Raw genomic sequence first — 27412 nt, forward strand, 5'->3', positions numbered from 1 at the left:
CCCGTGACCCAAGTGAGGATAAAGCGGTTCAGAAAATGCATCCCATTTTCTGAGATGACAATTAGTTTTATTTCTTTTTTCAGACAACATTTGCTACAGCTGCAAAGTCAGACTGCATTGACACATTTTGACAAGAGTAGTAAAATTGAAAGTTGTGTGATCAAACTAAAGTTATTGATGATTGGGTTTGTACTTGCCAACATTCATCTAAGACAATTAATTTGACTGAAACATATGGCTCTCCCCATAGTGGTAAATTCAACAGTGAAAGTAGAAAAAGTACTATGACTATTTACTTTGCATATATGATTCATTTAATAACATGTACGCCACACACCTTTTCCCTGTTTTCCCAGGATGCTACGGTGTTGATGGCGAGAGTGACTCTATAATGAGCTCAGCATCGGAAAACTCAACAGAACCTTGGTTTTGTGATGCCTGTAAGAATGGACTGATGCCAAATTGCGAGCTTTGCCCGAATCAAGATGGTATCTTTAAAGAAACAGATGCGGGAAGGTATGGTACAGTTGCAGAATGACCTAGAGCAGGGGAGCTAAATACGTAGTTCGTGAATTAACAGTAGATCGCCATGTACTACTGGTAGAGCACACGAAAATAAGATTTGTCACTCTCTTGGTTCCCTTGGCAATGCTATTACCAATTTGGCATACTATCTGCAATAAGCGAGTGCATGATGTGGGAAGAGGGAAAGAGAGATGGAGGGAGAGAGCTAGGGTGGGAGAGGATTTTACACCCCTATTAGGAGGGAGGCAGCGAGGGAGTGAGAGAGGGAAAGAGAGATGGAGGGAGAGAGCTAGGGTGGGAGGGAAAGCAGGGGAGGGAGGGAGGGAGCTAGAGGGAGGGCTGGAGGGAGAGAGGGAGGGAGAGCAAGAGAGAGGGAGCGGGAGAGAGAGGGAGGGAACGAGCGAGGGAGGGAGTGAGAGAGGGAGCGGGAGAGAGAGGGAGCGAGAGAGGGAGGGAGAGAGGGAGGGAGCGAGGGAGGGAGGAGAGCAAGAGAGAGAGGGAGCAGGAGAGAGAGGGAGCAGGAGAGAGAGGGGGAGGGAGGGAGTGAGAGAGGGGGAGGGAAGGAGTGAGAGAGGGGGAGCGGGGGAGAGAGGGAGCAGGGGAGAGAGGGGGAGGGGGGAGTGAGAGAGGGGGAGGGAAGGAGTGAGAGAGGGGGAGCGGGGGAGAGAGGGAGCGAGAGAGGGGGAGGGAGGGAGTGAGAGAGGGGGGGAGAGGGAGCGAGAGGGACAGAGGGAGCAAGAGGGCCAGAGGGAGCGAGAGGGACAGAGGGAGCGAGAGGGACAGAGGGAGCGAGAGGGACAGAGGGAGCGAGAGAGAGAGTGAGATGAGAGAGAGGGAGTGAGAGAGAGGGAGCGAGAGAGACAGAGGGAGGGAGCGAGCGAGAAAGAGAGAGGGAGGGAGCGAGCGATAGAGGGAGGGAGCGAGCGAGAGGGGGAGAGAGAGAGAAAGAGAGAGAGAGAGATGGGGGAGGGAGAGAGAGAGAGAGGGAGAGGGAGCAAGAGGGCAACCGAGAAAGGGACTGAGAGAGGGAGCAAGATGGAGAGAGGGAGTGAGAGGGACAGAGGGGGCGAGTGAGCGAGGGAGCGATTGGGACAGAGGGAGCGAGTGGGACAGAGGGAGCGAGTGGGACAGAGGGAGCGAGTGGGACAGAGGGAGCGAGTGGGACAGAGGGAGCGAGTGGGACAGAGGGAGCGAGTGGGACAGAGGGAGCGAGTGGGACAGAGGGAGCGAGAGGGAGAGGGAGCGAGAGAGAGGGGGGGGGGCGAGAGAGCAAGAGAGAATGTGAGAGAGCGAGAGAGAATGTGAGAGAGAGCGTGAGATAGTGAGGGCATGGGAGAGAGACTGTGCGAGAGACTGTGAGAGAGAGAGACTTCGAGAGACTGTGAGAGAGAGACTGCGAGAGAGAGACTGCAAGAGAGAGAACTGCAAGAGAGAGAGACCGCGAGAGAGGGGCGTGAGAGAGAGAGCTTGAGAGAGAGTGCGATAGAGAGAGGTGAGAGATAGAGTGCGAGAGAGGGCCCGAGAGAGAGGGCGAGAGAGAGAGAGAGAGGGCCCGAGAGAAAGAGAGGGCCCGAGAGAGAGGGCGAGAGAAAGAACTCGAGTGAGAGATTGTGAGAGAGCGCGACATAAAGTGCGAGAGAAAGAGAACTCGAGTGAGAGAGTGTGAGAGAGCGCGACATAAAGTGCGAGAGAAAGAGAACTCGAGTGAGAGAGTGTGAGAGAGCGCGACATAAAGTGCGAGAGAGTGCGAAAGAGAGTACGAGAGAGAGAGGATGCGAGAGAGAGGGTGCGAGAGAGAGAGGGTGCGAGAGAGAGGGTGCGAGAGAGAGGGTGCGAGAGAGCGTGAGAGAGAGATTGCGAGAGAGAGCTCAGGAGAGCGAGCGCGAGAGTGCGAGAGAGAGCTCGAGAGAGAGAGAGAGCGCGGTCGCGAGAGAGCGGGTGTGAGAGAGAACGGGTGTGAGAGAGAGCGAGAGGGAGTGCGAGTGCGAGAGAGAGAGCGGGTGCGAGATACCTAGATACTTAGAGAGGGGGTGCAATAGAGGGGTTGCGAGAGAGAGCATGAGTGAGAGAAACTTTAAATTTAACTTAAATAAACTTAGATTCCTCAACACACACTTAAAAACGTTTTATTCTTACGTTACACTAAATGTGAGAGAGAGCGGGTGCGAGAGAGAGCGGGTGCGAGAGAGAGCGGGTGCGAGAGAGAGCGGGTGTGAGAGAGAGGCGGCGCGAGAAAGAGGTGGAGCGAGAGAGAGGTGGTGCGAGAGAGAGGGGGGGCAATAGAGAGGGGTTGCGAGAGAGAGCATGAGCGAGAGAAACTTTAAATTTGATTCCTCAACACACACTTAAAAATGTTTTATTCTTATGTTACACTAAATATAAACTTTCTTGTGCAATAACCAAGGCAAAGAGGTAAATGTATTTCACCTCGGCTTTCGAGGCGAACTTCCTGCTTCTCCATATTGGCAAGCCAGCTCAGTCACGTGCACTACTACTAAACATATTTTTATTGTTTCTAATTCACCATATAATAACTATCTAGTTGTTATGATGTTCAATACTAAAACGAGACATTATTCAGTACAACGTGTGTGCGGAGGGGAGAGAGAACGCGCTTGTAACATAACATAAACACAAATGTAACTTAAATGAACTTAGATTACGATACAGACACACCTAAAAATAAGATTTAATCTTACCTTCCACTCAAGTTAATTATAATTTTGTTTTAATTTTTTTACTTTTCTTCTTCCGGCTTGGCTCCTTGTGCCTCGCTTCACCTTCACTTTTAGCCAGAGTTTTTAAAAGGAACCTATCTAGGGTTGTTTGCTTTTGTCACCCCTTCAAAATATTAAGGAAATGATGCACACAAATGTCCTCACAATATGATAACCAGAGCTACCAAATTCTACGAATCGTCCATAGTTTTACCACGCCAGTTTATAGCAAATTACGAAATCCGCATTTTCTATGAAAACTATGAAAATATAAAAAATCAAGCAATGTCTGACGCGATCGGTATTTCGAAACATTACGTTTGCTTTTAATAACTTTTTCAGTTAAAATTTACCATTTGAGGATGGCACAAATCGAAACTATATCCACGTGACCTAAAGGGATGTCACATTCATTTAGGTCACATCCATTTTGGTCACGTGGATGAAGTTTGGATAGATTTTTGAAGCAGCGTAAACGTACCGTAGCCATGGCTTCTAAGCAAAGACAAGAGAACTGTGATACTGATATTTTGCCATCGAAAAAAATACAACGAACTGCAGCCTGCAAAAGTTCAAGACGGAATACAGTATTATAGATCCGTGTTTGGCGCCATTAACCGAAGGATAATTCTTTGTGTACTTACTGTATGTATTGCAACATGAAAACTGTTGCTTTGCGTGACAAAGACTTGTTGGAAGTGAAAGTGGATTATGAGAAGATTAGTATTCCATTTGAGAAAAATAATGAGGGACTTTGTATTGGTGAGAACGTTTGTCAGTACATGAAAAAGAGCAAGGCATGACTGAAAGTGTGAGAAAGTTTTATAAAACTACAGTGAAATATGTAAAAGAAAAATTTCCAATGAAGGATGAATTGCTCAAACATGCTGAGGTAGCTTATCTCAGCATCATTAAAAAAAGTTATTTCACAAGTGTAAGGTACTTCATCAACAGATCCCCATGATGAAGCCTGACTGTGAGGTTGATGCCTTGAAAGAAGAATTCAACTGCCTGCAAGTTGAGGAGCTAGGAGACATTACAGTACAGGAGAGAGCAGATGTGCACTGGGGACTAGTCGGAGAAATAAAAGACAACTCTGGAAACCCAAAATATGCTAACATAACAAAGATTGCACTGGGCATACATTTGATTCCCCACAGCAATGCCACATGTGAGCGTGTTTTCAGTTTTGTGAGGAAGATCAGGACAGACTTCAGGATGTTAATGAGACCAAGAACACTTGAGGCCATGTGCTTGGTAAAGATGGACATGCAACTGGCAGGAGCAGCTTGCTATGAACAGAAATATTGAAGGGAGGAGTCAAAAGAGGCCAAGTGTGTAACTGAGAAATTTAATAGAACTAAGAAAATTGATTAAATTTGCATGTGGTATAAAATTTGTAGGTCTTTCATTATTCATTTTTGTACAGAAAATGTTGATTGCCACAAATATTTTGACATGATTGCATTCACACAAATTTTGTGTAATAAAATTCTCAATTATCATTAATGTGTTGTTTTCAGCTTTTTTAAAAATAACTGATAACATTATCCAAAAAACGACTTTAAAATTAGGACTCCCAAAATCAGAAAATTCTCTTTACCCATTCTAAAATACGATTTCCGGTGTTTGGCAGCTCTGGGATAAGGCACGACCACTTGCCAACTTGTTTGGGTGCTTCTCTCTCGTATTGGCGAGCCAGCTCTCATGCGTACACTACATACTCATGTTTTTCGATTATTTCGTGCTTAATATCGATTGTCATCATACGCCTTTTCTTCACACTAACCTTCATTGCACAGGTTTGCTTTGGATCCATTGTGCGCCTAAAAAGCCTGGTCAGAATTTTGAGAAGATGCGGTAAATTTTATGGATGAAAAGAGAAACCACGTGACATATACATATTTATTTAACAAAAGGCACAAATTCAAGCCGATTACTGGTAGGTAATTACAAATTCACTGGTGAAAATCAAGTGACACATCGCTGTTGTAGCTGTCGTCATCATTCACATCACCTTCCGCATCAGCGTCGAGTGACTGAGTGAGTTCACATTCATCGTCGCCAGCATTGGCTCGTGCCTGCTGGAGAAGTTGCAAAGCAGTCTGAATCGGGCCATCTGACTTGAAACAATGGATCTGGCAATCCTTCGAGCCGTCAAGAGCGTTGGTCAGTCCGCATTCCTTGAACGACTTGATGATTAGATCCTTCGGCAGATGATCCCAAGCATCGACAATCCATTTCAAATAAACTTCCATAGTTGCTGCTCGCATGTTGCCAAATTTGGTGTATGTAGCTCTTCTCGGCGTGCAACATCCAGTTCTCGCAGAACTGTCGGACTTTGGCCTTGGCCCTGGTTCCCGCAGGGGCGTTCAAATAGAGGTTTTACGGTGTGTCTATATATACTCTCTCTCTCTCTCTCTCTCTCTGTCTCTCTCTCTCTCTCTCTTTATATATATATATATATATATATATATATATATATATATATATATATATATATATATATATTTATATATAGAGAGAGAGATGTTTACATATACATATATATATTTATATATATATATACCTATCCCTAATCACGTGTGTGTGTGTGTGTATATATATATATATATATATATATATATATATATATATATATATATAGGTATATATATATATAGGTATATATATATATATATATATATATATATATATATATATATATATATATATATATATATATATATAGGTATTAGGGATAGGTAGTAGGGATAGGTAGTAGGGATAGGTATTAGGGATAGGTAGTAGGGATAGGTATTACGGATAGGGATTACGGATAGGGATAGGTATTAGGGATAGGGATAGATAGAGCTGCCAGTTTCGTAATGTAAACTTCACCATAATCAAAACGTATTCAATAATGGTGGCATGTATTTGAACTTGAAAAAAACTGACACACTTCTTAACCATTTGGATCTGAGTCAATATGTAGAAAAAAAAGTTCCACAATACTGATGATGTGACATACTAGAGTGTTTGATCTATTAGTGTGACATACTAGAGTGTTTGATTTATTAGTGTGACATGCTAGAGTGTTTGATTTATTAACGATTGCATGTAAAGAAGCTATGACGAGTTTGGATTGAATGTGTGTATCGGTGTTCGATTGGTGATCCTTGGATCCACATGGCAAGTGTGGGGCATGTTAAAGTAGATCGGTATTCGATTATTGATGTCTTAGCAAATAGCTTGAGGCACGGGAGGTGTGTTGAATCATGACAGTAAAAGTTTGGATTGAAGTAACAACAACATCTCGCTGTTCTGATTATTTCCCCCTGTGTGTCAAGATCAAATGCAGGGTGTAACATTTTGGAGGCACCGCTGGGATTGCTGTTCAGATGTCCAGTGTCCAAGACCTGCTCACTGAATTCTGAGCCAGCTAAATCCCCCCACAAAACCAGGCAGATGGCAGTGAGAGGAGGTGTTGCTGTTTAAGAAGAACTGGAAGTTGGCGGTTGAGTACTTGTCATCTGAGGCCTACGAGATCATCAGAGGGACAGTAAAGACGTGCCAGTTCAGAGTTCACTCCTGTACAGTCAGCAGAGCTCCTAGATCGTCAACAAAATGGAACAGTTACTCGAAGAGGTGGTAGGAACATTGAACAACCTGACGGAAAATAACCTACTGGAAATATGTGATTTTCTTAACATATTAAGAAGTGTTAAACGGAAATCGCGTCTATCATTAGTGGCTCACATTGTAAAGTACCTAGAAAGAGAAGAACTAGAGGAAGTAGAGGATGAAGGCATGTCTGAATTGTTGAAACTGAAAGATAAAATATCAGATATGAAGCATGAAGTCAAAATAGATGAAAACGAAAAGCAAGGATCAAGATTGGAAGAGACTCCAATAACTTTGCCCCAGCTACCAGATGCTGCGGGCCCTCAAGGGGGTGTGTCTCCCCAGCCCCAGCCAAGCTCATACTGGCGCAAGGACTTCAAAATTGCCGGCCAGATAGGTGAACCAGGCCAAAGGGACAAGCTGACATTCTCCAGCCTTGTTCATCAAATTGAAAATGGACTGAATAGGGGTTACTTAGATGTGGAAATTATTGATGCAGTTATCAGAGCTATCTCCCCCAGTTTGCAGCTACGTAATTATTTGGAAGAGAAACCTAACCTCACTCTTCCCACACTCAAACGCATCCTACGCGCTCATTTTCAGGAAAGGAGTGCTACCGACCTCTATGTGCAGTTAGCATCAGAAGTGCAGCATATCAAAGAGACTCCTCAAAGTTTCTTAATGCGAGTCTTAGTTCTTAGGCAGAAGGTACTGTTTGCATCTCGAGAATCAGAATCAGGAATCCAGTACAACCAAAGTTTAGTCCAGCGTATGTGCTTGCACACGATACTCACTGGTCTCCAGAGTGACAGTGTTAGAGTAGATATGCAGCCTCTCTTGCTGAACTGTAAGACTTCAGATGAGCTTTTGCTAGAGAGGTTAAATGTAGCCTGTGCTAATGAAACAGAAAGGAGAAATAAAAAGAAGTTTAGTACCCCACAGGCAGCGACACATATTAGCAAGGTGCACTTAGAAGAACTACGACCTACCAATTGCCCTGGAGAAGAAAAACCAAAAGTGTCCCGTGAGGTACGAGCGGAGTTGACTGAACTTAAGGCAAGTGTTGCTTCTCTTAAAGATCTCAGTGCAGAGATAGCTCAGATCAGAAAGACACTACAGCAGGCTATGTTTCAGCCTCAATCCTACCTCCCACCTTCAGTTAGAAGACCAGTTAGGGAGCCCCAGCCACCTTTTGCAAAACAAAATTACTACAGCAAGCCCCCAGCACCCCCCTGGAACACTAGCCGCCCTGCTTATGTCCCAAGAAGGTGTTTTGCTTGTCAGCAGGGAGGGCGAGATGTGAAGTGCACACATTGTTATCGGTGTGGGAGTGGAGAACATTTCCAAGCTGGATGTAAAATCCGAGGAGGCAGACCACTAAAAGAAGAGACTATAGCGGAGCTAACTCAGGAAAGGGAAGGTGTGGTTCGTGTGCTTTGTGGCACACCCAGTCCACTGGCCATCGTCAATCCTCCCAGCATGCAACAGCAGCAGGTGGGAACTCAGCAACACCTGATGGTGGAACCTGCCGATTCAAAGGCAAAGATCAGACGACTTAGACAAGAACTAGAAGAGAGGAATGAACAACTGCTCGACAACAGACACCAGCAGGAAAACATGGAGGAAGAAATAAAGAGGCTCCAGCAGGAGAATTTGAAGCTGCTCGTAGACGCCCGTGCAGCCCGCGCCTATCGCGATGAACTGGATGCGCTGAGAGAACGCGCAATCAAAGCTGACAAGCTGGAGTTATACAAGGCCAAAGTGGAGAAAGGGAGACAAGGGATGGAGGAGGCGTACACCATTGCCACCGTGAGTGTACGAAAAGCTGCAGAACGAGGTAAAAAGCACTATGACACCAAAGTGAGGAGCTCCGTGCTACAACCAGGAGAGCGCATCCTGATAAAAAACCTGACACCAGAAGGAGGAAAAATTGACAAGAGTATGGAGAGAAATAAACAGCAGCGGGTATCTCATCTTCAAGAGACAGACCAAGACAGTGGTTACGAAGATGACTTTCACTACGAGCCCCTCCAGGTGCTAAATGAGAGAGATGCCCAAGGGATGGAGTCTGAGCACAGGCCACTGCCAGCGAATCAGAGACTCGGAGTGAAGGGCCCTGCTTCCGGACCAGTACAACGAGAAGATTACTATCAGCTGGAGGACCTGCCTGGTGAGGGAACAAATCTGGCTGTTGAAGATCCTCGTGATGATCATTTATCAGAGACCTCTCCGCCACCCGCTGTGAATGAACCTGAGGCGTTGACTTATGAACGGCCAAGAAGGGAGAGACATCCACCACGACGAACAACCTATGATCAGCTTGGTGTCCCCTCCTGTTATAGTACCCAGTCACCACATCAGCTGCTACCTGCTTACCCTGCACCAGGAGTGGTTCCTTGGTTAGTACACCTGCAGCCATATTACATTCAACCACCCTTTATGTATGGACTCCAACAGGCTTGAGCCTACAAGGGTGGCATGTATTATGCGAACAATGACTGTTACGACTGTGATTACAGTTTCCATCCAGTGAACGTGGACCGTACGAGTTGTGGATTATATTTGAACTGTGGCCCTTGCCGCCTGGAGTTTTCATGAGTATCAGCTTACAGAAGAGGATGTGAAATGACAAGTTCGCTAGACTGTTCAGCAGTACAACCAACAAGGGGAAGATATTTGGAATATACTGATGTCGGGACGACATTTGTTTTTGTGGGGGAGAGTGTGACATACTAGAGTGTTTGATCTATTAGTGTGACATACTAGAGTGTTTGATTTATTAGTGTGACATGCTAGAGTGTTTGATTTATTAACGATTGCATGTAAAGAAGCTATGACGAGTTTGGATTGAATGTGTGTATCGGTGTTCGATTGGTGATCCTTGGATCCACATGGCAAGTGTGGGGCATGTTAAAGTAGATCGGTATTCGATTATTGATGTCTTAGCAAATAGCTTGAGGCACGGGAGGTGTGTTGAATCATGACAGTAAAAGTTTGGATTGAAGTAACAACAACATCTCGCTGTTCTGATTATTTCCCCCTGTGTGTCAAGATCAAATGCAGGGTGTAACAATGACTTCAGATTGAAACAACATACAACTCTTTGAGTTATCAGCTGCTGATTCCTTGGCATATTATTATTTGTGTTGCTTGGTTTTCTTTTTGTTATTGTTTTAATTTTTGATGCCTGAAATGGTCAGCACTCCTTGGATGAGTGGTTGAATATCTAAGATATGGCCAGAGAATTTCTTCAATGTAAATTTTCACCCATTTTGATTTTATCCTTCCCTCTTTTTCAGATGGGTGCATGTGGTATGTGCACTTTATGTTCCCGGTGTTGCGTTTGGAGATATAGATAAACTACGACCAGTGACCCTCACTGAGATGAATTATTCCAAATATGGGGCCAAGGCAAGTTGTTAAGTTTTTTTTCTTTTTTCTAATACTATTTGCCTCATTAGTGAAAGCATTTTGCGAGAGGGGTATTCCATTTGTGAAAATAGTATTTGGCCTATTTATGAAACAGAGAATGACTGTCTAGATATCTCGATGATGTCCTTTGTCCTGCCCATTATTAGTATTTTCACACCTATAAAACGCACCGTGGGTGCAGTCTCATTTGCGGGTATATTTTCTGTTGTTTGTCAATACATTGGGCGCTTCCTTGGATAAGGCGCTAGCATCGCCTATGTTATGCTATCTGCTAGCGTATGTTATGCTGTCCGCTAGCGTATGTTATGCTCGCTACTAGCGTATGTTAGGCTAGCCACAGGCGTGTTTTTTTTTAAAGACAGCATGACCAAAACTATCTTTTGATAATGCTTTATTCAGGTGAAGGTACACTGATGTTCGGCGTTTAACATGCTAAGCTCCACTGTCAGTCAGAGTTGTGTATTCCGGGAACTTGATTCCAGCTTTGGCGAAAGCTCGAACAACAGTGCTGGCCGACACTTCAGCCCAGTCATCCACAATCCATTATAACTCGCGACATGCATTACTCCCAAGCCTTTGATTCTCCTCGCTGTTATATCGGCATCGACAACTCATTCCAAATCGTCATGTAACCCGTGCGACGCTACCTGCCCGAACTACTATGTTGACAATCTGTTAGCAAAGCTGTTAAATTGTGTTTGATACATGGCTTCAGTTCATTTTCCAAGCATTCCCACCCGCATTCTGTTGTCAATCACGTCGGGCATTTCCTCTGTATAGCTCTAATATGCTGTTTCTTTGTTTATTGAGTGTTTTTGAGCGTTAAAAGCCCTGCGAGCACACGGTAGTCAAATGCCTTGCCACACTGGGATGTTTTGAATTGATTTAACATAATGCTTGGATTGCGCAGGGAGGCTATTTTTAAGGTGAACGTCCTCTGGGTTGATCGCAATAAGTAGCGTGCCGGCAAGAAATAAAACCAGTCACTCAAGCGGTCAGGGCCACACAAAAATTGAATTTAGTTAACAGACAAAGCGCACCGACCGATTGGGCGCATCGACCATTTTAGACTTTTATGTGCGCCCTATAGGTGTGAAAATACGATTGTTTAAAACAAACCTTCAAAGCCATCAACAAACATAAAAGACATCAAGTACCTCAAAATCATGAGGAGTTTTGGCCATCAACACGAGACACCCTCATTTAAGGAAGATCTAAATTGACCTCGCCCTCGAGGCAATGCCAGAGAAGTGAAGGCGCAGGCCTCACTCGTGTGGAACTATAACCAGCCAGTACCTCTCAAACTCTCCCGTTAGCTCAGGCTTTATCACCCCCAGTGAGAGATCATTCCATGTTCTGAACATGAGAGTGTGATCGTCAAGGCACCTCCCTACAACTTCTGCACAGTCCTCACCCTAGACCCCTATGCTCCACTCTGCGTGGTGGCTTCACAGGGAGGGTTGGGCCATGTTCTCCCTTAAAGCTAATCCCTGTGGGCAAAACTTTGGCCAACAGACACTCTCAATGGAACCTGAACCCATTGTTGCAAAGTGCAAGCCATATTGATAATTTCTTGAGATTTTTGAATGTACTAAAACCATGTTCTTCATCTTTATTGCCATCATTGTTTTTGGGGGAAACTTAACTTGCACTTTGCTCCTTCGTGGTGTCCAGCCATTTTAGCTGCCCAAACGGCTCTATTTTCCGACAAGCGTGACGACCACCCAGCCGTTAGTGTCCGCTGAGTGAGTTCTATTTTCGGTCAAAGCCGACAGGTTTCGGTGTAATGTCGCCCGGGGCCGATTTCTGAAAAAATTCCACCCTCATAGATGTCCATGTCGTCCGCTCAGAAAGCTGTATTTTTGGATAAAAATGACAGCCGCTGCCCGCCATTTTGCTTTCTTGGTGCTGAGTTGAGTGAGAGTCCCCTGTCGTTCACTGTCTTTCGCTTGCAAGTACCAGCAGGAATTTTGACATTTTTATGAACATTTTATACTTAATATAAAAAAACGCAATGTACTGAAGCTGTGAATTCTGAAGCCGCTAAGTGGTTAAGTATCACAATACTTATGTAAATCAACTCTGATAATAAAAAGAAGACACACAGTTATGATCACGTTCACTATATTACTGATAAGTGCTAGATTTGAGCAGCTAATTTGTGAAATCTCACCACCTAGTAGGATTAAGAATGAAACATTTTTTAAGCAGCCAAAGAAATTCAAGAATTAGATTAATTTATGTTTATTCATTCATTCTTTTACCGAAGTGCTTATCTTCACAAGGGCAGCGGGAGGTGTTATCCCAGCCAACTACAGGCACCAAGTGGGGGACACCCTGAATCATTGGCCAGCCAATCGCAGGGCACAAGTAAACGGACAACCATTCATGCTCACACTCACACTCATACCCTGGGGCAATTTAGAGTATTCAACCAGCCTACCCTGCATGTTTTTGGGAGGAAGCCCGGGGAGAACATGCAAACTCACCACAGTAAGGACCAACCTGGGATTAAACCTTCGACCCTAGAACTGAGGCCGGCGTTCTAAACAATCACCAGGCCGTCAGATTGATTTATTTGAATTTATTTATTTTAAATAGGAACAAATATTTGGTCCACATTTACTATTAGAATAATATTTGCCTTGCCCTGTGTTAAGAACCAGGGACAAAGGGACATATCAGTGTGGATGAAGTCAACTGGAATAAATAATTCTTACCTAACTGACAGAAAATCTTTATAAATGCAAGTAGAGGCTGAGCCCTTTTCCTTCAACATCAGTCTCTAAAGTATTTACACGTGGTGGAAATGGTTAGCCAAATTAATTTGGTGTTTTCTTAAATCACATCATGAACTCTTAAGTTTCTGTGAAACAATGATTTCTATTAATAGTGGCTTACTCACGCAACAATTAGGAATTAAGCTAACGGCAGGAGTATGATATAATGTCAAACCGAATCTTGTGAATGAACTGTTGCACCAAATAGTTTTGGCTTGTGCTAGGTGGTCCTAAAAGATTAATATCTCTTATGGATTCTCTCACTTTGATCAGAGCCTAAAAGTCATTGGGAAAGTCTTACTCTGCACGCAAAAAATTAAAAGAAATTGCTCAGGCAACACACATCAGTTGTTGGGTTTGCAATAGAGGTCAAGCTGGCTGTTGATTAGGCTGTAGCCCCTCCTACATGGAAAACCTCAGTTGTCAAAGTGGCCACAAGCCATCACTTTAGCTAATAAACATATTCATGATCCCAAAATATTTAGAGAAGTATTACTTGACGACAAACTAAAAAATGTTTTTTCTATTTTTATTATTATTATTTTTCTTCTGAGTTGGTTTGTGAATAGAAAATAATTTCTCCTCAGGGCCGCATAGTCCGACTTATGATTGATTGAAAGAAAATGGATGTTTTGTGGTTTTAGGAATGCAGTTTCTGCGAAGATAATCGCTTTGCCAGGACAGGTGTGTGCATCAGCTGTGATGCAGGAATGTGTCGATCATACTTCCATGTCACTTGTGCACAGAGAGAGGGACTCTTATCAGAAGCTTCTGCCGAAGAGGTGGGAAAAGCAACTGAATACAAAATAAAGCAAACATTTCATTACCCCAGAATAGTATTGTGAAGAAAAAATAGAGCTGGTAGTTATTCGGGAAAATGTAATATGACTTTTTGGTTAATATAATATGTATTGTTATATTAAAAATGGAAGATTTTTCTCTAGAAGACCTGAATAGCCCTGTTTAGGAAGACTGTCTTTCCATGACCACATTGTATTCATATGATACCATTTAATAGGGTTAGAGATGGTTGATAAGGCCCCAAAAATATTTATTATTGGAGAAAATCAAATTAAAATCAATCCCAATTTTAACATGATTCTTTTAGATTATTTCAGTGTTTTCCAACCTCTGGTGTGCCGCCAATAAGTCATACATTGTAATATTCGGAGAGAAAATTTGTAATACAGTCATACCTCTACTTATAAATGCCTCTAGGTATGAATAAATGCATTTCCTTATCCGTTATTTTCTTTTAAAAATATTGTCGCGGATGCATTGATTCTCACTTTAGAACCTCACTACAGTCTACCAGCGGATGCATTGATTCTCACTTTAGAACCTCGCTACACTCTACCGGCGGATGCATTGATTCTCACTTTAGAACCTCGCTACACTCTACCAGCGGATGCATTGATTCTCACTTTAGAACCTCGCTACACTCTACCGGCGGCTGCATTGATTCTCACTTTAGAACCTCCCTACACTCTACTGGCGGATGCATTGATTCTCACTTAAGAACCTCGCTACACTCTACCGACGGATGTATTGATTCTCACTTTAGAACCCCGGGCTCTCATTGGCTGTCTTACAACAACCACTATCCATGTTTCAAGATTCTCTCTTACATACCTGTAAACCTCAACCAATTGTTACCCTTAATAATGATTGCAAATCACCTTATTGAGCGATTAAAAACCGTGCAAATGCAACGCGGTACATATTTACACATGACACAAAATGTCCTACAAATTTGACGGCTTTCTGATATGTACGCGTCAAAGAGGAATGCGCATGTCCATATCATGTCCTGTCCACCTCGGCTAAATGCTCCCCTTATTTTATGATTTCCGTTCCCTTTATTAAGCAATTAAAAAAACTTTGAAATGCAACGCGGCACATATTTTCACGCACACATAGGGCACAGGTAAGTCTAAAATTTACTACAAAGTGGACGGCTTTCTGACGCCATCGGGTCATAGGGAAATGCACGTGCGCATATCATGCTTCAACACGGATTCAACACATAGATTTTGTATGCTTGTTATTCATTTTAAGACATTAATAAATTATTTTCTTACAATTTTTTCTCATTTTTGTGTTTCTCACATCTTTCATACAAAATTCAAACACTGACCAATTTTAAAGGGTGTAGTTGTGTGAGGACTGTAGAATGAATTAGATAATTTACATATCAAGTACTGCTCTACTTACAAAATGTTTAACTTACTAAAAAAGCTCTGGAATCAATTAATTTCGTAGATTAGAGGTACGACTGTATTACAAGATTGAAGTTGTAAATCACCAGGGGAAAATTGTTATGAGAATAAAGTAATTTTATTGCTTAAATTTGGGTTACCTGAACCAAAAGTTCCATTGTTTAACATTCTTTAACTTTAGGCGACGTATAGCCTGTGTGATTACATAACTGCTTTTGGCATACAGTTAGAAGATTGAACTATAATCAGAGAAATACATTGTAAAAATAGTAATAAAACATTGTAAAAAATAGCTCAATTACTTATTTTCATGTTAGCTGGACTGAAAGATTTACAAAACATTAAATTACCGTATTTGCCGCACTATAAGGCGCACTTAAAAGCTTCCAATTTTTTCAAAAGCTTACTATGCGCCTTATAATCTGGTGCACCTTATATCTGAACCAATATTAAAATTGTTATCACGAGAAAATAAAAAATCAGTCGAAATCAGTCGATAGGGTACATCATCCTTTACAGGTCTCGCAACTACGGTAAACAGCCTGTGACTTATTTTCTCCCGTGCGCGGGTCATGCTGGGATATGTAGTTCTTTTGTCAATACACCCTGAATGACAGCAAGCACCAAATTAGTGTGCTCGCCGTCATTCAGGGTGCCAGAAATCCAGCCGCTAGATTGGCGTCAACAGAGCATTCAAAGCTAGACTGCTAACTATATATGGATCAATATTGATCCGCAACAGGTCTCGCAACTAGGGTTAGCAGCCGGAGACTCCATTTTCCCCTGTGCGTGGTGCATACTGGGATATATAGTTCTTTTGTCAATCCATTCGGTATGACGGCAAGCACACTAATTCGGTGTTCGCCGTCATTCCGAGTGGATTGACAGAAGAACTCCAGCCGCTAGATTGGCGTAAACATTGGGCCGCAACAGGTCTCGCAACTACGGCAAGCAGCCGCCGAGTCCATTATCCCCCTTGGTAGACAGCGCCGGATAATACAGACGCTCCCCTACTTATGAACATTCGAGTTACGAACAACGGTACATACGAACGTCTGCAAATTGTGTTTATGTTGCAAAAATGTTCGTAAATTCGATTTTGTATTGCACGCCTTTTTCCGAGTAGTGCTTCTTTCCGCCGCTAATACCGACGCCTTGCGCTGTGAGAGCTCAGCTCACCCAGCATCTACCTTCTTCTGCCCACTTCGTTGCAGTGCGGGAGTGCGTGAACGTATCTCCAGTGCGCAAAGAACCTTTTTCATTTTTATCATTAAATATCTCGTGCATCCATTATTCAATATGGTTGGTGAAAAGCGAAAGGCCTCTAGTGAGGGAGTTGCAAGGAAGAGGCAAGCCATTTCATTTGAAACGAGTGGCAATAATAACGAAGCTTGATGCGCGTGAGAGTGGTGAGCTTTGCACATATACAACTTGAATCGTTCGACCGTCAGTACCATTTATAAACAGAAAGATCGAGCAGCAGGACCCAAATATTGAACGTTGCACAAAGTTTGCAAATCAATTGAATGATGCCATACAGTGCTACCGCATCATTTATGATGAAAAAAAGAAAACTGCAATCGTCATTAGATAGCTTCTTTCGGCCAGTTTCTAGTAAATCTCTCTCTAATGTATGTATACAGTACTGTATGTATTCTCTCCATTTTATTAAATGTTTTTTTCAGTACAAACCAATGTGTGTTACTTATACAAGCCTTAAACATACAAATGCACTTATATAAACCTTCAATATACTTATATAGGCCTTAAACATAAATTATAATACAAAATATAGCACTTCAACTTATGAACAATCGCTCGGAACCTATCTCGTTCATAAGTAGGGGAGCGCGTCTGTATACACCTATCTATCTGCCTGTGGATCTTAAATGCCTGGGCTGATATATCAGTTATAACTGTGGTTCGAGCTTTCAGCAAGGCAGGAATTGTCACTCAGCCGCCAGACAATCAAAGCGACACCTAGCGGAGCCTAGGTGATGGTTGCCGCATTCGTCCAGCTGTTCAATTCGAACACTGAAGACGAATAATTCGAGGGAATCATAGATGAGGAATGAACTGATAAAGTGAGCTTTATGTGTTTCTTTTGTGTTTACAGTTGAACAAGGTTGGTCATATTGTAATATGGACGTTAACAGCCGAATGTTTTAGTGCCTCATCGTGTACGTACGTGAAAGCACACACGCTTCACCCGCGTGAACAACATTGAGTTATTATTTGAGTTATTAATGTTATTGTTATTGATTTGCACTATTACGAGTGTTACTATATTGTGATTGCACTAACGCTAATGTACCGTAACAGCATCAGGATGTTTTTTGTACGTGTTCATTGAATGGAGGAAAAGTTTTAAACTGCGTCACAAAAATACTAATATTTTACCCCGGAGAAAATCATAAAACAGTTGTTTATTCATTTTGGGAGTGAGTGGAGTTGTCATATAGCTGATTTGCAATCTATTAATAAAGTTTGACTGACCTATCTGACAGTTTTGTTGACATTCCCTTTAGCGCAGCACCTAATGGAGGCATATTAACGTAACTCCAGCCTCTACTGTAGCGCCTTATAATGCGGTTCGCCTTATATATGGAAAAAGTTTTAAAATGTGTCATTCATTGAAGGTGCGCCTTATAATGCGGTGCGGTGCACCTTATAGTGTGGAAAATACAGTAAATCAATTTAAGTTAAATTAATTCAACCCTTTTAAGAGGGTTGAATGACAATGTAAATTTAACTTGTTCCCTTCAAAGTACAACAATTCAAACCAATGTTCTAACTTAATGCTTAAAGCTTTTTAATGCAGCCTATGGTACGTATTTACTCGCATATAAGCCGCTTTTGTTGGACAAAAAATGCTGACGGAATCGGCTTATATGCGCATAAAAACAAGACATGGACGAAACTGCAAGTTGACAACGCCATGACACGATGACGCCATGACGCAATGGTGCAGTGACGTAATGACGCAAGACAATGCGGCCGATACAGTCATTTATTTCAATAGAGAAAAGATGAACAGATAAAATGCTAAACAAAATTTATTTTGATGTCTATGAATGAAATTCAAGAAAAAACGTGCGTATCTTGTATAAAATGTGAAAAAACTCATGTTCCCGTCACTGCTCGCTCGGTGCACGGCCATCTCACCTAGGTCACAGCGCAACCATCTTACCTAGGACGCTGCCGTCGAAACCGAGTTAAACGTGCTCTGACTGGCCAGACGTGAGTAGACTTGATTTTGAAATAAAGCAAAATTCCACTTTGATTTTTCTTAGTTTTATTTCTTGTTCGAAAGTTACAACTACAGTAATTCCTCGACATACGAGTGCCCCAACTTACAAGTAATTTGAGATACGAGGAAAATTCCTAGCAAATATTTACCTTGAGATACGAGACCAATTTTGAGGCACGAGCATTTAAGACAGCCAGTTGGCCAGGTCGCTACTTATGATTTCACTGCACTGTCTCTCTCGCCGCATCTCCCTCGTGCAAAGATTTCTACGAGCACTGGGCGGAGCGTATTATTTTTGCCCATTTTTTGTTGTTGCATCAGTCAGTGCAGAACTAAGGGAAACACGATGTATCCAAAGCAAGGCGGTGCAATGAAGAGTAGTGCGAAGAAAAGGCGTATGATGACAATCGATATTAAGCATGAAATAATCGAAAAACATGAGTGGTGTACGCTGGCTCGCCAATACGTGAGGAGCACCCGGGCAAGTTGGCAAGTGGTCGTGCGTTATCGTATTGTGAGGACATTTGAATGCGTCATTTTTGTAATATTTTGAAGGGGAGACAAAAGCAAACAACCCTAGATAGGTTCCTTTTAAAAACTCCGGCTAAAAGTGAAGGCGGAAGTGAGGCACAAAGAGCCAAGTAAAAAAAATCGCGTATTAAGCATGAAGTAATCAAAAAACATGTAGTGTACAGGTGACTGAGCTGGCTCGTCAATACGTATGGAGAAGCAGGAAGTTGTCCCCGAAAGCCGCGGTGGAATACATGAACCTCTTTGCCTTGGTTATTACACAAGAAGGTTTAAATTTAGTGAAACGTAAGATTAAAACTTTTTTTAAGTGTGTGTATCGGAATCTAAGTTCATTTAAGGTAAATTTAAAGTTCATGAGGCTCTCTCTATTGCTCTCTCGTTACGAAGGGAAAATCTTAAGAAAATCATCACAAGTGGTATTTCTGAGATACTGTATGAACCAAAAGCACATTATTCGGGTCAATATCATAAGGAAGTTAATATGCCTGTCTTTGTAAATGCAAAATATAAAATGATTCAATTTGAAAGAAGAAATAAGTCTATCTTGATGACGACCTGATGCTTTCTAATTACAGAAATGTCAATTTTCATTCCAGAAGTTTAAGATGTTGTGAAACCCAGATTGCTTCGAATGTCAAAATATCTCAATTCTTTCAATGGTTCATATTACTCCAACAGTTGTCACTTTCGAACAAGAAATACAGCAGAAAAAAATCAATATTAGCGAGTTAGCTTACTGTTGCGATGTTCTTTGATAACACTGGGACACCTCATCTACCAGATACTCCGGTCAGAGAGTGAGACGAAGGCACACAGATGATTCTCTCAGCTTCTTTCATATCAAATAATAATTGACAATGTAGAGCATTCTTCTTCGACAACACATTCCAGTCCACTTTGATGAACACTGAATCAAACTCCACTGGAAACGTCCGTGGTGCTCTCTACTAAAGACTACAACTCAAACTATAACTATAGGACCCCAAACTGTCCGCCTATGTGCCTAAACGAAAAGAAGGATATAACCTGCCTTTTAATGAAAACAATGGAAAACATAGGAAATTTATAACACTCAAAGTGGAATTTTATTTTAGTTCAAAATCAAGGCTACTCATGTTTGGCCACTCAGAGCACGCCCTAGGTAAGATGGCTGCCCGGGACTTACGTAAGATGGCTGTGCCCCGAGCGAGCAGTGAGAACGTTTTTTTTCACGTTTTATGCATGATACATGCGTTTTTTTTTAAATTTCCTTCATAGACGTCAAAAAAAAATTGTTTAGCGTTTTATCTATTTACATTCTATTTCCGACGCCCCGTTCTGGCTAGCTGCCCAGGTGTTTCCGTTCCGGTGCCTCATTCCCATGCTCCTATTCCAGCTGGTCGCTGCAAATGGAGCGCCGGGAACTGGGCGCCCGGGACGGGGACATGGGAACGGGGCGCCCCGCTGGGGTGAGGAGACGGGAACGGGGCACCGGGACGGGGACAAGAGAACGGGGTGCCGGGACGGGGACAAGAGAACGGGGTGCCGGGACGGGGACACGGGCACGGAGCGCCGGGATGGGGACTTGTGAGTGGCTAGCCGGAATGGGAACAAGGCACCGGAATGGGGACACGTGGGTGGCGAGATGCAACGGGGACTTATAGGCAGCTAGCCGGAACGGGAACTTATGGGCAGCTAGCCGGAACGGGAACCAATGGGCAGCTAACTGGAACGAGAACACTAGAATGGGGATAACTGGGTGGCTAGCCAGAATGGGAGCACAAGGGTAGCTAGCCAGTGACGATGAGTGGGAGGCTTGGAGTGGAGCTGGCGAGCCAGGAGCTGGTGAGCCAGGAGTCGACTCGGCGGCCTCCTTTCCCCGCGTCGTGGCACTTAGCTCCCTTTCGGGCGACGGTGTAACACGAGTGATAAAGCGGGAAATATATGCTAATTCAATGTAAAACCGCTTCTACTATTCTAAAATAACTTTTGGAACCAATTAATTTTGTAAGTGGAGGTACCTCTGTATAATAAGAGGATGGGGTTGGCAGTGAAATCTGCATATTTCTGCCCTTAAATTCCGATGGTTATAAAAAGGTATTCTAAAGGCTTGAATTTCACTTGTGAAACTGGAAAGAACCATTAATGCAATTGGAAGTAAATGACTGAAATTAGACGTGAGAATATAAAACATACTTAGATCTTATTTTTATCATGTGAAATTCCTTGTTCCTCTAGGATATTGCAGATCCATTTTTTGCCTATTGTAAGCAGCATGCAGATCGCTTTGACAGGAAGTGGAAAAGAAAAAATTATTTGGCTTTGCAGTCTTACTGTAAAGTGTCTCTGCTCGAAAGAGAAAAACAGCTTACTCCTGAAGCTCAGGTAAGATCGTTTTTCCTCAGTAGAATATACAGTAATACCTTGACATAAGAGTGCCCAAACATACGAGAAATTTGAGATACAAGTAAAAAAAAAATACAAGCAAATATTTGCCTTGAGATACGAGCATACAAGACAGCCAGGTGGCCGAGACGTGAGAGGCTGCTTATGATAACAGCGCACTGTCTTTCTCGCCACATCTCCCCCGTGTGAAGATATCTACGAGCACTGGGCGGAGCGTTGCATTCTTTCCGTGTTTTTTTGCGTTAGTCAGTGCAGAATTGAGGGAAAAACAATGGGTCCGAAAAAAGCAGGTGCAAGGGTAGTGCAAAGAAAAGGTGTATGATGACAATCGGTATTAAGCATGAAGTAATCTAAAAACATGAGTGGTGTACGCTGGCTCGCCAATATGTGAGAAGCCGTGACCGGACGTTTCGTCAAAAGACGTTTGGTCGACCGGACGTTTGGTCGACCGGACGTTTGGTAGAACGGGTTCGCATGCAATTGGTAGATTTTAACATTGGGTGAATATGGATTTAATGACTATTATTTAACATTGAGTGAATAGGGTTAGGGTTAAAAAAATGAAAGTCGTGACTCAAACCTCGGGATTCGCAAACCCGTTCCACCAAACGTCCGTTCTACCAAACGTCCGTTCTACCAAACGTCCGGTCGACGTACCGTGAGGAGCACCCGGGCAAGTTGGCAAGTGGTCGTGTGTTATCGTATTGTGAGGACATTTGTATGCGTCATTTTCGTAATATTTTGAAGGGGAGACAAAAGCAAAACTCCGGCTAAAAGCGAGGCACAAAGAGCCAAGTAAAAAAATAGAACAAAATTAGAATTAACTTTAGTTAGGTAAGATTAAATCTTATTTTTAGGTGTGTATCGTAATCTAAGTTCATTTAAGTTAAATTTATGTTAAGTTACGAGCGCGTTCTCTCTCTCCGTGCGCACTCTGTGTTGTACCGAATAATGTCTCATTTTAGTATTGATCATCATAACCACTAGATAGTTATTATATGGTGAATTAGAACCAATAAAAATGTTTTTCAATTGTAATATCCAGTTTTTTTGTGTTTTTTCAAAGGGTGGGAACAAATTAATTTGTATTTAGTTAATGTCTATGGGAAACGTTGATTTGAAATACGAGTAAATCGACATACGAGCTCGGTCCTGGAATGCATTAAGCTCATATCTCAAGGTATTACTCTATACTGTATATCACTTCCTGCTTACTGTCGTATATTAGTACCTTGAAATACATTTATATATTATTTTCCTGTGTATTAATCATCATTCATATTGCGTCTGCACAAAAAAAAATCAGGCACGGATCACAACACGCTTGCAACAATACCGTGCAAAAGCAGAGTTTTCCAGGAACACTCGACCTCAAGCGTGGGTGCCAAGAGAGAAGCTGCCACGACCTTTGACCTCAAGTGCCTCAGCCATCCGGAAATTAATGAGAAAGGCTGAGCTAATGGGGATCAGCACTGACATTTTCCCAGTTGACACATCTGATACAAATGCTTGCATGGATGGACGTCGGAAACACAAACAGCCTGCCCTCACTGCTGAATTCGTAAATTATTACTTAGGTAAGAAAATGTGTTCCTCCCAAGCCATGGTGTTATCATTTATTTCATGCTTTGCAGGTCCCTGACGTTTGCTAATACAGTGATATCTCATCTTGCGAATATTTCAATGGTAACATTTTGGTCCCAAGATACGAAAAAAAATCCAAGTAACGAAACGTCAAACAAAATAAAACATCCCCGAAATGTAAATTATGATTTTAATTATTATTAGGCTCGAGACAAGAGTTGTGGCAGCGTGGGAGCTGAGTGAGGGGCGGAGATGTGATATTTCAAAGATGGGGGGGGCAAACCTGGTAATATCATAAATATGGGAAGTAAAGCATGCTGTTGAGGATGACACAGACTCTTGACCTTAGTTGAGGGAGAGAGATTGATACATTGTTGATGGGGATAATCAGGTTCACCATTAGACATTCCCAAAAACACCCACAAATTAACACGAAAGACACTCCTGGATTTTTCACCTGCAAGGAGAACGACCGCTGGGACAGCTCCCCAGCTCCGTTCTGACCTTACACTTCATTTCTGTTGCTTCATTATATTCGGTATGGGCATCGCAACTCTAATGGTAGGGGTAGGGGTGGGTTATACAAGTGAGACATTGGAGTGTGTTTATGTGCGTGCATGTGAGCCCACCGGCTGACTGGTTAGCTCTTTGGCCTCAGAGCTCTGGGGTCCTCGGTTTGAATCCAGTCAGTCCACCGATGTGGAATTTGTATGTTCTCTGTGTGGGTTTTCTCTGGGTACTCTGGTTTCCTACCACATTCCAAAAACATGCATGGTAGGCTGATTGGGCACCCTAAATTGTCCCTAGCTAGCTATGAGAGTGAGTGTGGGTGTTCCCTGCCTCTGGGATGGACTCCAGCTCCCCCTGCGACGCTTGTGAGGATAAAGCGGTTCAGAAAATGAATGAAGGAATGCTTATGCAATCTGTGCACATACTAATAGTCATCAATATGAAGTACATTTCACATGGCCAGGGCAGAACAGAGAATGCCTTCCGTGCACCTACCAGCGGGCTTGCACACTATTGCGAGTACCGTATTTTCACACCTATAGGGCACACCTAAAAGTCTAACATTTTCCCTAAAGTGGATGGGCGCCCAATCAGCCTTTTGTATGGACTAATTTCAAGATGCTGTATGAGCTTTATATAGTGAAAATGCAGACATGACTGACGACGACAGTATGCGGGTGTGAAGGGGGAGTTGCACAGAATAGACCACATACCTATAAATAATGCAGGTATGCATTGTGCAAAACAATATCAGTTTGACCCCCAGAAATGGCACCTACAAAGAGACACTTTACGAGGCATAGTTTACACTGGCAGCTTACTGCTATGCGTAAGAACACGAAGATCTAGCTGCAGCGAGGTGCCTCAACATAAACGAGTCCATGATTCACAAGTGGAGGAAGCTGGAAAATCAAACAAGCCAAAAATACAACGCTGAGTTTCCGCTGAAGTCAAGCGAGGTGGGCCATGTTGGAAGAGTTTCTCAACCACTGGATGGAAGACAAAAGAGCAGCTTCTCTACAGTCACCATTCGACCGAGGGCAAAAAAGCTTGCCGATGAAATTAAAATTTAACGTTCTCATGGATGTGCTTCTTGGTGCTTTCATTTCATGAAACGGAACCATCTATCCATCCAGCCAAGAACTACGGTGGCACAGCAGCTTTCGGCAGACTACAAAGAATAGATGACAGCCTTCCATTCCTACTGCAGCAAAAAGATTGCCTACAAGTGTATCCAGCCCAGTCAATAACCAATATGGACGAGGTGCGGGTCACTTTCGACATTCTGATGAACCATACTGTCGACAAGAAGGGGGACCTTCACAGTCGCGGTACAACGGGCCATTAGAAGGCAGCGTTCACGGTTGTGCTTGCTTGCCATGGAAATGGTCAGAAACTACCACCCATGGTGATTTCTAAGAGAAAGACGTTGCCTAAGGAAAACTTTCCAGCCGGTGTATTTGTCAAAGCCAACCAGAAGGGATGGATGGACGAGGACAAAATCAAAGAGTGGCTTAGCGAGGTGTATGTGAAGAGACCATGTGGCTTTTTCCGCATTTCATCATCAATGCTGATCTGCGACTCAATGCACGCCCATCTCACGGCTAAAGTGAAGCACCAAGTCCAACATATGAACTCCGAGCTTGCCGTCATTCCGGGAGGCTTGACGAAGGAACCTCAACCCCTGGACATTGCCATAAACAGATCATTCAAAACAAAGCTGCAAACGACTTCGGAGCAATGGATGTCCGATGGTATAGATATACAAAGACTGGCAGGCAGCGCGGGGCGAGTTACGGGACAATATGTGTATTTCTTTTTTGGAACCATTCAGCCATGCCAACGCTGTCATACACATGGGACTAGCTGTTACAATATGCAGCAGAAGGAGCAACACCTCAATGCCGCTGGAAATTCGGACGCTTCTGACCAACCATTCCATCATGGGATAAGATGGAAGAGCTGTTGGCGCTTACCAGGCCGGAAACGGAGTCGAGGGGTTCTACTCTGCTACTGTTGTCTTCAGCTCCAGACTAGTGAGGAACTGTGCGGATAAGCTTGGAAGAGTGACTCTGCATATTCTCTACCTCGGTCACAGTCTGCAGAAGTTCCCCATCTTGTGGAAGTCTTCCTGTGTGTGGTTCCAGTTTTATCCAACTCCACAACGTCTTTTTCTTGAGTCTGTATCCGTTTTTGCAACCAAGATGGTGCCGCTCAATTGGCAGCCGGTGGCGGTAGCTCCATCCGCTCTTGCTCGTTTTGTGTTTTTGCTGCTTTTCTGTCTTAATGATTTGATTTAGTGATTCTTAATGATCCCATATACTTTGCTTTGCTTTGAACTTTGTCTAACTTGTAACTATGTGTAACTATGCCTTTCCTGTATCTGCATTCTCACCCTCTTGCTACTGTCACAATGAAATTTCCCGAAAATGGGATGAATAAAGTTATCCAATCCAATCTAATGCTTGGGTTCAAGTGTCCACCAGCACTGTAGTTCGAGGTTCAGGTACAAGTACCGTATTTTCACGACTATAAGGCGCACTAAAAAGTCTTAAATTTTCTCCAGAATAGACAGGGCGCCTTATAATGCGGAGCACCGTGTGTAAGCTCGGAAGCCTGACTGAGAACACTTCTTACCGACACGATTCTTATATAGAGAGAAGGCGGACGTGGGTTGGGTCAGACGCTAAAGGCACGCCCCTACAAGGTACCCGTATATAGTGTGGGCATGTTTATATTTCAAAACAATTTCTGTTTGGTTTCTAAGGCCCCCCGAAGCAGCGGTGAAAAACCAAGTCACGAAAATGAACTCTGAGCTTGCCGTCATTCCCGTAGGCTTAACTAAAGCGCCGGGCTAGTTATGCTAGCTACTATTTGCGAATGGATTGTGGCCGCCTGGACGAATGTGTCTGCTTGCACGGTTGTTAAAGGCACTAACAACAGATGCTTGAAAACCACTGGACATCGGCATCAACACAGCTTTACGAAGGGTGGCAGGCAGCGTATGTTTAAGCTGGTGTATGTTTTGCCATGCCTGGCTGCGCCTTTAAATGCGGTGCGTCCTGTGTGTGTCAAATACAGAAATAGCACTCGTTACTGACACTGCGCCTTTAAATGCGGTGCGCCATATTGTCGTAAAAATATGGTAAGTGAGTTTTTTCACGTTTTATGCAAGATACGGGTTATTTTTTTCTTGAATTTCATTCATATACGTCAAAATAAATTGTGTTTAGCGTTTGAGACGGTCATGGCAGGACCGCACAGGATTGAGGCCTTGTTGGCTTCAATTGCCTACCAGACAATCCTACAGTCACCATTGCTACATCTACATGATTACTTACTTAGGAATGAAGACACATGATTTATTTTTTTTCCTAAGGGAATTGGAGGAGTCCATTTCACTAATTGGATTAGGGGGAATGGCCCTGATCAAGCCATTCCTTCTCCATCTATTAGTGTAGGAATGAATGTACTTTATGAATCTGTGTTGGGGATGAGTTCTTTTAGGTATTTCTTTTTGGGTGCTTTATCTTCCGAGTCTGTCTCATGATGTTGCTTTAATTGATTGATTGGTGTCCCCTTTGTGTTTCAATGGTGCTGGCCACCTGCGCATATAAGCCATACCCTTTATTCAGTCATCATGTTTTGAGCGACAAATACGGCATACATGCGAGAAAATATGGTATATCAGATACAGAAGATGAGTTTGACTGTTTAACTGCTTTAACTTCTATTGAAGTGAGTACTTTTTACCTCACTAAAGCACAATCAAACTTAGTTTTGCTCATGCTGCCTGCTTTAAAAAAAACAAAAAACACGCTAGCATAACATACGCTAGCATAACATACGCTAGCATAACATACGCTAGCATAACAT

At 43.0% G+C, this 27412-nt stretch overlaps 1 protein-coding gene across 6 annotated transcripts in view; it reads left to right on the forward strand.

Annotated features, from left to right (window-relative positions):
- The window catches only part of phf14 (PHD finger protein 14), a 155514-nt gene that overhangs the window by 49608 nt on the left and 78494 nt on the right, over positions 1 to 27412 (forward strand). For 5 of the 6 annotated variants that reach the window (XM_077591020.1, XM_077591018.1, XM_077591017.1 and 2 more), the window contains exons 5-9: positions 357 to 516; positions 10145 to 10256; positions 13702 to 13839; positions 21275 to 21421; positions 22749 to 23019. In XM_077591020.1, the coding sequence (XP_077447146.1) occupies positions 357 to 516; positions 10145 to 10256; positions 13702 to 13839; positions 21275 to 21421; positions 22749 to 23019 (828 nt within the window). The remainder of the gene's footprint in view (positions 1 to 356; positions 517 to 10144; positions 10257 to 13701; positions 13840 to 21274; positions 21422 to 22748; positions 23020 to 27412) is intronic. The other variant, XM_077591021.1, reaches the window with a different exon arrangement.

This window comes from Stigmatopora argus, chromosome 21 (genome assembly GCF_051989625.1).
Source record: "Stigmatopora argus isolate UIUO_Sarg chromosome 21, RoL_Sarg_1.0, whole genome shotgun sequence".
Lineage (NCBI taxonomy): Eukaryota > Metazoa > Chordata > Actinopteri > Syngnathiformes > Syngnathidae > Stigmatopora > Stigmatopora argus.